At 41.8% G+C, this 10,163-nt stretch overlaps 1 protein-coding gene across 1 annotated transcript; it reads right to left on the bottom strand.

The window, feature by feature from the left end:
- Positions 1 to 5,873: 5,873 nt before the first annotated feature.
- Positions 5,874 to 9,644, bottom strand: LOC135236451 (extracellular calcium-sensing receptor-like). The gene is made up of 5 exons (XM_064302850.1): positions 9,350 to 9,644; positions 8,170 to 8,967; positions 7,519 to 7,740; positions 7,300 to 7,423; positions 5,874 to 7,018 (listed from the first exon to the last, which is right to left on the bottom strand). Exons 1-5 carry the CDS (start codon positions 9,626 to 9,628, stop codon positions 6,105 to 6,107), a joined length of 2,337 nt encoding a protein of 778 aa, XP_064158920.1. The 5' UTR covers positions 9,629 to 9,644; the 3' UTR covers positions 5,874 to 6,104.
- Positions 9,645 to 10,163: the final 519 nt, after the last annotated feature.

Raw genomic sequence — 10,163 nt, 5'->3', positions numbered from 1 at the left:
TTGCTCTTCTAAGTGCGTCATATTTACACGCCTGTAGATCAGTTATTAAAATACTTGGTAGATTTGTTAATCACCGCTGACAGTGTTAATTTTTATTCGGTAAAAAGTGACTTGCGAACGATCGGTCAGCTAGCGTCACCCAGCAAGTAAACACCACAAACGGCGATGGAGTAGTAACAGTTAAGGCTCATTAACTGACTGGCGAAAACCTACGACGATAACTTGCTTAGTTAACAGCAGGTCTACCAGACAGTTATATGAAAACTAGCCTAGTCAAATCACTAGTAGTCTACACATCTCTGATTGATTGACCATCAGTGCAGTCGATGTTCTTCCCCTGTAGTTCATATTGCTAATGCATGGTTAGCACGGATAGCTTACCTAGCTCACTGGCAAGCTGATATGCTAGCTAAGCATAGTCGTTTTGCCGAGAAACATAAATTGAAGATAACTGAACAGAATTGTATTATTAATATCATACATATAACGTGATTACATGACACAGTACAGTCACGGATGGAAATGAAACTCCGTAAACATTTGATCATATATTTTAAAATATAACGGCAGACAGTCAGCTAGCCTCAAGTTCGTTCTGCAATCGTTTGTTCAGGTTGATGGGCTTTTCCGCACCGGACTGTCACATTACAAAATCACAAGACCGCTTAACTCTATGGTTTTGGCTCCAAATCGAGAACATGGCCGCGCCCGCCATTGAGCTTCAAAACGTGTTTTACAGACCCACGGAGAGGCAATGGGTGACGTCACAGTAGCTTTGTCCATATTTTTTACAGTCTCTGGTGTGGTATTACGCACAGATATTTTTGAAGGTAGCCTACCCAGGTATCACAAATGCGCGTATATTTCACAAATGGATTGTCCAAGACAATATATGACCACTCAGCCTCAAAAGGGACATCTCTACGCGTAAAACCAGTGGTAAGATTGTATATTTATTCAATGTTTAGTCCCAGATATTGACTGTGGAATGACATGGTATAATTAAAAAAACTTTGTCTCGTTTATTTCGTTATTCAATGAGCAGCGTTTTCACTTCTGTATTGGCATATTTTAGGGCAAATGTCGGGTTTATCTTGTTGTTACGGAATATTACATTACATTACATTACAGGCATTTGGCAGACGCTCTTATCCAGAGCGACGTACAACAATGTGTATAACCATAACCAGGAACAAGTGTGTCGAAAAACCTAGAGCGCAGTAGCCTACCGTTCCAAGTGCAGGGAACAACCGCATAGTTCAACTTGGACCCTGTAGGTTAAACTGATTAACACTAACACAAACAAGAACAGCAACAACGCAGTCTATGCAAAAATACAAGCAATAGTTAAGACTAGTTAAGTGACCTACGAAACAACTACCTAGTTACAACCCTAAGCTTACAGTCAATTTAGAGATTAAATTGAGAATACGATTTCTCTCAGCATAATGACGGATTCAAAGACTAAACGAACTCACCCGATATTGTCTTCAAATGGATCCATGCCAAAGAAAAGTAATGATTCATCCTCTCAAAAAGCTTTTACTAACAAACTTTTAGTAACAAAAAACTAAATATCAGCTCACCACCCCTGCTACCTGCGCTCAGAGTACCATATTATTTATTTAGACATTGGCAGACTACAGCATAAATTGCGTCTTTTGTTTATATTCAATATTAGAAATTGCAGCGAGAAACTGCAGCTGTAGACACAAGATAGTTTGTTATGTTATGGTAGCAACGGAACGAAGCGGACTATATATGTATTACCGTCATTGTTTCCTTATACCAGCGTGTTTTAGCGCGTTTGCACAGAAACTCAGAACCTATAAATAAAATGGTTTAGCTATTTCTCAGCATAATGACAGATTCAAATGGTAAATGGTAAATGGACTGCATTTATATAGCGCTTTTATCCAAAGCGCTTTACAATTGATGCCTCTCATTCGCCAGAGCAGTTAGGGGTTAGGTGTCTTGCTCAAGGACACTTCGACACACCTAGAGATTCAAAGAGATTCAAAGACTAAACGAACTTACCTGATACTGTCTTCAAATGGATCCATGCCAAAGAAAAGTAATTATTCATCCTCTCAAAAAGCTTTTACTAACAAACTTTTGGTAGCCTAGCATGCACTCTGGGTGGCACTGTCTTCCATTGCTTCCCCGACGATCAGACCCTCCCCTCACTGATAAAAACTAAACCCTACGGTGTCGGATTACTTGCGTCGCCATGAATGTGGCTTGCCGTAAAGAAGTTTACTAGATGTCGAAACACTTAGATTTGGCGCTCCAGCTCTTCCGCACCCCAACTAATAAAAAAAGTCCAAATGGCGGGCAAACAATATGGCGGACATAGGTGCTCTCAAAAGCAACGTTGTAGAGCACATTCAGATGCATCGGTCGATGAAGTTTTGTGTTGATCTAACTTATGGTGTAGGAGTTATGGCCTTTTAAAGTATGACCCTTTGTTATAGCGCCACCATCGAGCCGACATAGATTTTTAGTGCCTGAGTAGTGGGGGGCCATAGGAACCCACCTGCCAAATTTGGTTGCTCTAGGACTTATGGTTGCTGAGCCTCAGACACTTTTAGCGGAGAAAAATAATAAGAATAATCCTAACAAAAAAACAATAGGGTTCCACCAGCTTCGCTGCTTGGACCCCTAATAATAATAATCCTAACAGATACAATAGGGTTCCACCAGCTTCGCTGCTTGGACCCCTAATAAGTACTCTATAAAATAGCTATAAAATGTAGCCTAGACAGTGCATTCTGAAATGTTAGGCTGCAATGGATTGAAAGGTATTGTACTGAGCTGTGGCGTGGTGCCATTGGACTAAACTGCACCCACAGCGTCTCTGCCAACATGAACAAGGATTTTGAGAAGCAATCAGTTTCACTAGGTGCTCTGTTTGGACTCTGCGAAAAGACTTTAAATAGCACAGTCAAGGATGCCAGAGGCGGAGCTATGAAAACTGATGCTGAATTCACACTAATTTCTGGAACACTTAAGGTGTGGCATCTGCCCGCATTAGGAGTGGCCAACGTGAGGATAGTTAGAGGCTGAGCTGGTTGCTTTATTGTGGGCATTGTGGGTGGAAGAAGGGGGTTTGGGTAATGCTGTCTTGTGCTCTGATAAATTATCTGCCTTGATGCCATTGGGGGGAGGTGAGGGTGGAAGAGCTAGAATAGACATAGTTGGGGAGATTTTAATGACGGTTTTTTAACTGGAGAGGCAGGGATGTAGTGTGGGGTTTTTATGGGTGCCGGCACATGTTGGGGTTGAGGGCAATGAGGTGGTGGACAGGGTAGCTAAGGCAAGTTTAGGTAGGGATAGTGTAGATGTGCAGGTGTCATTTGGCAGGATGCAGAGTGCTGCAGAATCATCAGTGAGAGACTGAATCTTCAATGTCAGCAAGAGTGGGATTCAGACAGCAGAGGGAGAAAGCTATAAAACGTCCAACCTTCTGTTAAACCTGGTAATAGAGTGAATATGCCTCGGAAAGATGAAATAAAATTGACAAGGCTAAGGCTGGGGCATTGCGGTTTAGCAAGACGGTTGGTGCTAGAGGGGAAACACAGAAACGTCAATTGTGTAAACTGGAGTCTGTACAACATGTCTTGATGCATTGTCCGATCTATGCTGGGGAAAGGAGGGTTTTATTCACAGAGTTAAATAAATTGGGAATTAAAACATTTTCCCTTAGATCATTGCTGGGCGACGGGGTCGTTCCAAAAGAGAGAGCTAGGGAAGTAATATACTTCCTTAAAACTACAGGTCTCTATCACAAGATATAGACCTCAGATTGCATAAGCAGCAATGACATTTCTACACCAGTGGAAGGCAGCAATGCACTAAACAGTGTCTTGTCTGCCTGAAAAAGAAGAAGAAGAAGAAGCTAGTTAGAGAGGTTGATTTACTCCTGTGTAGCGGAGTGGTTAGGAAGACTTAACCAAGGCTTTGAGATGGCCAATCCAGGTCTGATTTTAGTGTCCTTCAAAACTTTTTGGACAAACTTGGATGTATGCTTTGAGTCATTATCTTGCTGAGAAGCCCAATGACAACCTAAACCCAGACTGGCAGCATATTTTTTCACATTATCCTTAAAAATTTTAACAAAATTTTTTCCTGATTCCGTTTATCTGAACAAGGTTCACTGTGCCAGAATCAGCAAAACAGCCCCAGAGCATTATGCTCACACCTCTGTTTTTAACTTTGGGAACTGTGTTTTTAGGACTGAAGGCCTCTCCCTTCCTTTGCAAAACAAATACAACATTCATGTGTCCGAAAACCTCCAGTTCTGTCTCTATGCTATGCTAAAGGACAGACTTCCAAAACTCATCATCATGTTTCACATAGTCTTGGGCCAACTTCAGGGACAATTGTCTTTACAGAGATCTGGGGGTTCTTGTTGTTCTCTCAACAAGAACATTGTGTTTGTTATGATGTTTGATCTGAATCAAAATAACCTATCCAAGAACTATATCATTCAGGTTATCTCTAAAATCTTTGATGAAATTATATGATCATTAATATTAGTCGGATAGGTTAGATAACTAAATAATTTTCAGAGACTGATTTTTAATTTTGCGGCTTCCCCGCTACGCTTACATATGTGGTGCCCCATGTGAGAATATAGAAGTATATTCCCTACATAAAGTGGTGATCTGTGTTAGGCTATATAGTCATTTCCCCGACAAAAGGAAACACTTAAGTAATTGAGGAATACCAAGTATAATGAAAGCAGGTATTTCCACACAGTTGCGGTTCCTCAGTTAATTAATTAACATGCCATTATGCTCATGGTTGTATACAAAAATGCTGGACAAGGCAAGTTTCCAGAAAATCGGCTACCATGACTTTAAGAAGAGCAGTGGCTTAGGTGATGTTGGCATTAAAGTCTGAGGGAAAGACATCATCAAATAGGGGCAGAGGGGCTGGAGTCAAAAGCGCATACTTCTTGGCAGTGATGTCCATACCCGATTAAAGGCAAAACAAATCAGCAAAGAAATTGAATACAAATATCAATCTAGGTCATGAGCAGGGAATTTCATTAAGAATGATGATTGGCAGTACCTCTTTGTTCAGTTATGGCTGCTGAATATATACCAGAACCACCACATAACCTTTTGAAAAGCCTTTGAAGTACCAAATACTCCCTTAGTTGCCACTTACAATCCATAATATCACTTTTGCTGGATGTTTGTACTGAAGCGTGTCTCACGCTGACGTTACTGGTGAATGCTGTGTTTCTAATAAGGGTCAGAAGTGGACAGATTTATTAGTGTGAACTGCTTAGCTCAATCACTCTCGTGAACCTCAGTGAACCCCTGCTGGCTGTGGAGGTGGCAGTAGAAAATAGCTGGATTTTATTTGCACATTCCCAAATTAAGCATATGTAGCAGGTGTTAAGTTTATGCTCAGAAATTAACCCTGTAAACCCCTCCTATTGGATGGAGAATGGTTGATGGATAAGCAATAAACAGCATCTGATCATGCAGTGTTTCTTTGAATCCCTGAAAGAAATCAGCTAAATATCTGTGGGGTCCCTTGCAGAATGGCTGGTGGATAAGCAATAAACAGCAGCTGATCATGCTGTGTTCCTTTGAATCCCTGAGAGAAATTGGCTAAATAACTGTGGGGTCCCTTGCAAAAGTCATATTCACACAGGACTTTTCAAGCAAATGATTACGGAAAGAGAGAAACAAAAACAGCTATGCCCTCCCAGCCCTGAAAAACAAGTACGATGATGATGTATATTGTTAGGCTGGCAGCAGACTTCACCCATACACCACACTCCCTCTGCAGCACCCAAAAAAGTAGGACTGACTCTGCCTGCCTCCAGCACATGCCCTCTGCAGGCAGACTGAACAATTGAGAAATGTACACAAAACACAAAAAACACGAGAACTCAGATTCATCAATCTTTTATTGGTGGTATGAAATCCCCAATGGTCTGTGGTTGCAGCTAAGTTAATATTAGGGGTAAAAATAGAGATATTTACAGATATATATGTTTTTCACTTTAAGAAATATACATTAGCAGAATAACATAAATATTCTAAATACAATCATCCATCAATACTACGGAGTCTTTGTGTGCTTCAAAGAGATTTTGATGGCATTTTCCCCATCATGTGCTTTTTGGTATTTTGCTCCGGCTGAAACAGTATAATGAAACATTTAGGGACAAAAATGCAAACAATCAAGCTAAAGCTGGAAGCTAAAATTGCAAAGATCTCCACAGCTACAGTGAACTTCCCAGGTGAGCTGACATAAGCTGGTATAAAGGTGATCCAGACTGCACAGAATATGAGCATGCTGAATGTGATGAATTTGGCTTCATTAAAGTTGTCAGGCAGTTTACGGGCCAGAAAAGCAAAACCAAAGCACAATATAGAGAGGAGCCCAATATAACCCAGTACAGCCCAGAACCCCACTGCTGATCCTACATCACATTCTAGAATAATTTTTTCTTTGTAGTGCTTCATGTTCTTGTAGGGGAAAGGAGGGGATATTGTTAACCAAAGCACACAAATAAGGACCTGTATGAGAGTGAAAGCAAGAACACTCAGTCTCTGCTGCAGAGGTCCAAACCACTTCATCACATTACTGCCTGGAAGTGTAGCCCTAAAGGCCATTAACACCACTATTGTTTTTCCCAGAACACACGAGATGCAGAGGACAAAGGTGATACCGAACGCAGTGTGGCGCAGCATACAGGACCACTCAGAGGGCTGGCCGATGAAGGTAAGAGAGCAAAGGAAACACAGTTTCAATGAAAAGAGCAGCAGGAAGCTCAGCTCTGAGTTGTTAGCTTTCACAATGGGAGTGTCCCTGTGTCTGTAAAACACGGCAGCCACCATGATGGCCAAGCAGGCCCCAGTCACCGAACAAGCTGCAAGGATGATCCCCAGAACCTCGTGGAAGGACAAGAACTCAACAGATTTGGGTACACATTCATCCTTCTCAGCATTTGACCAGTAATCAGCTGGACAAGTGATGCAGTTCAGGGAATCTGCACAAAAGAGAGAAAACCCTGTTCAGGAGTGAGCCGTAGAAAAACTGAGCCATTGGGCTGTGGGATGAAACATGGTTTAGTCACAAGTTTTCTGCTTCAAGTCTTTACACCTAAATTAAACTCATCAGTATTGTCTGGCATGAACACATAGTGTTTCCCCCAAATTGTGAGAGCCTGCAAAGTCCATTGATTAACATAATCATATTTTGAATTTACTTCAGCTAAATGCAGTATAATTAATGTGCTACACAGACAGGATAATTCTTGCTTCTCTGTACCTGTAGCATTGCTGATTTCTCCCTCAGCACAAGGCACACAGTCGTAGCAGCAAACAGGTCTTCCTCTCTGCACAGCCTTCCGAGTGCCAGGGGGACAGCTATCACTGCACACTGACACAGGCACCTTCAATCAGATATTACAGTATATAAACAAACAAATATAAACAATAGACATGGAGCCAACTATGACAAGCCACCATATCAGTCTAATGAAATTACCTGCAGTTGGCTGCCTGCCCAGGTGATATTCTTCTTAATGATGAAAACCTGTCCATCTGGGGCAGATGCATCATAGTGGCCCACAGTCTCAAACTCCATGTGCCCATCCATCGTCACCTGCCAATTCACCAACTCATAAGTGGCCACTGGATCTCCATTGGCATCAAATGAGACTGTGTACCCGTTCCTGGAGAAGTTAACTTTTCTCAGATGCTCCATGACCTAATGGGAGGGAGCCAGAGGGGTGATAGGACACCTGCTAGTAACTAGCTATATTTTCACTCAACCTCCATGTTAACCATCTACTCAGTATTCCCCTATAACCACATCCTCGCTGTTTCAGCAGTGGTATATTTCATTCCCAGATTTTTGTGCCCAGCTAAAAATGTAGCAGCTCTTTCACGTTCCAGTCAGGATTTAAGTAACTGAATGCTATATATTGGTGTGGCCTTTTAGGTAGTAGGTTATGTGCTATATCTTAAACTGTGCTCACTCAGTTATTATTTGTAATTTGCTCTGTAACATTGAATAATCTCTAAAACAGATAGGATTAGGGCATCAGCCTTATAATAATAATAATAATAATAATAATAACAGTGATTATACCCTTAAACATTTAATAGTTGAAAAATTGTGTGTTGGTCTGTTTACCTGCAGCGGCTCAACTCGGATACTTGTGTTGCAATGTTGTGGAGCTTTAGGTTCGTCTGTGCAGATGATGGTGTGTATGGCATGGGCTATTGCATACACAGCCTTGTACACCATGTTGGAGATGCGCAGCTGGGATGTGTCTGTGTAGGGGTTCTGCAGATCTTGCAGATTCTGGTTTCCATCGCATGGTTTCTGACCCGCTGCAGTCTGACTTCCCCCCAGGCTGCAGCCGAAAGCGCTCTCCCAGAACTCTGTCAGAATTGGTGAGTGGGAAACCTGTGCCGGCCCCAGGTTCAACAGGAAGTCTCGCAGCCCTGGAATGACTGAGCGGGGGATGCCGAAGCCGATTGTACCAGCGAACAGACGGAATTGCAACATCATGCGGTCTGTGACCCATTCCTCACTCCCAATCCACTGGAGTGGGGCCATCAGCCTGCCTTCCAGCTCCGACAGCAAGACCAGCATGTCACCCGAGGTAATGAACGCCACAATGACGCGGGCCGTGGACCTGCTGATGACCTCTGCCACGTGTTGCACTTTTGTGCGCGGGTTGGTCCTGTAGAGCGCCTCTGAGTACTCCACGCAGATGCCCTCTGCCTGTGCGGCCTGCAGGAAGGCGGCCATCCCGTTGTTCCCATAGTCTGAGTCGCTCCTCACCGCCCCAATCCAAGTCCAGCCAAAATGCTTGACTAGTCTAGCCAGGGCAGCTGCCTGGTAGTAGTCACTTGGGATGGTCCTGGAGAAGGTGGGGAACTGCAGCTTGTCACTAAGACAGGCACAGGTGGCAAAATAGCTCACCTATAGCTCCGTGAAAGAAAATATGCACATTTTAATTCAGCGCTAATACACTAGCACTGTGCACAAATTTCTGTAGTCATTCAGCAAATTAAAAGTTCCCTATCGGGGAAATCTAGTCTGAAAGAAATATTTTGGCTATAGGTGTCTATTCACAAAAGCGAAAGTAAGCCCAAATTGCCATGAAAATGTCAGGCTTATTTTTCAAAAATATTTTCTGTCTGTTGGCTACATAAAACCATAATATGAAGACAATATCCTATATATTAATGGCGCATCTCTATATTTATTGCAAATACATTTTTTAATGCAAGGATTATTATATCATAATAATTTCAGGTAATTTATTGGAACATGCAATGGGGACTGGGCAGGTGGAGCTCACCTGGGGGATGCCGAAGGGTCCGAGAATTCTGGACATGGCGATGGTAGGAGTGGAGTTAGAGTCACCCACAACAGCATGCACAGTGGCAGACTTTGAGCAGGACCTGTTGGGAAAGAAAACTGGCTCAATGCCATTGGCCAGCTGGAATGCAACCTTCACGGCTACTGGCACAGAGGCACAGGAGTCATGGATCTGGTAGCCCAGAGTTACACCTGGCAGGAGCTCTGAGCTGTTGTTGATTTCCTTGATGGCAAAAACCATGGTTCTAGCAAAGCGCATTTGTCGGAAATCCAACCTGTTGTGAAAAACAAGAGTCACAAGAATTGAAATATACATAACATACAACAAGGAAGTGAAATGAAATAATTGAAAATGCGCTTTTTTATTTGATTGGCCATGGTTCATATTTAGATTGAAATAAGAAAGAAGTATTATATGGGCTCACCATGAAAACACACATATTATTTTAAAACGTTTATCTTGGTACTGGGGTTATAAATAGCCTAAGCTCATTTATATATTTCATATTTATTTGACTTCTAAAATTACAGAACATGTACAGTATATTTCTGAAGTTGCTAAATTTTCTCTTTTAATCTAATTGTGACTACGTCACTCTTGCAAGGACATACAATGCCTTATCTTGAGAATGATAGAAAAGATATCTTAGTTTTTTATAACATAATAAAACGATGACATCGTTTATAAAAAAAAAAACTTAACAAGCTTTTTTTTTAAAGATTTGGAGTTAACCTGTTGAGATCATAATATTATAAATGTTGAGCAATTTAAATAACAGTATATTTCACCTACA

This window comes from Anguilla rostrata, chromosome 12 (genome assembly GCF_018555375.3).
Source record: "Anguilla rostrata isolate EN2019 chromosome 12, ASM1855537v3, whole genome shotgun sequence".
In the NCBI taxonomy this organism is placed as follows: domain Eukaryota; kingdom Metazoa; phylum Chordata; class Actinopteri; order Anguilliformes; family Anguillidae; genus Anguilla; species Anguilla rostrata.
The sequence above is the reverse complement of the archived record's forward strand: the minus strand, read 5'-3'. Positions and strand labels throughout refer to the sequence as shown.

What these genes read in the sequence shown, in the direction of transcription:
- LOC135236451 (XM_064302850.1), bottom strand. Translation starts at nt 9,628, where the DNA reads ATGCGCTTTGCTAGAACCATGGTTTTTGCCATCAAGGAAATCAACAAC. An exon ending in GACCCTTCGGCATCCCCCAG is followed by an intron (nt 8,968 to 9,349) that starts GTGAGCTCCACC and finishes ACGGAGCTATAG; the next exon opens with GTGAGCTATTTTGCCACCTG. An exon ending in AGAAATCAGCAATGCTACAG is followed by an intron (nt 7,019 to 7,299) that starts GTACAGAGAAGC and finishes TCTTTTGTGCAG; the next exon opens with ATTCCCTGAACTGCATCACT.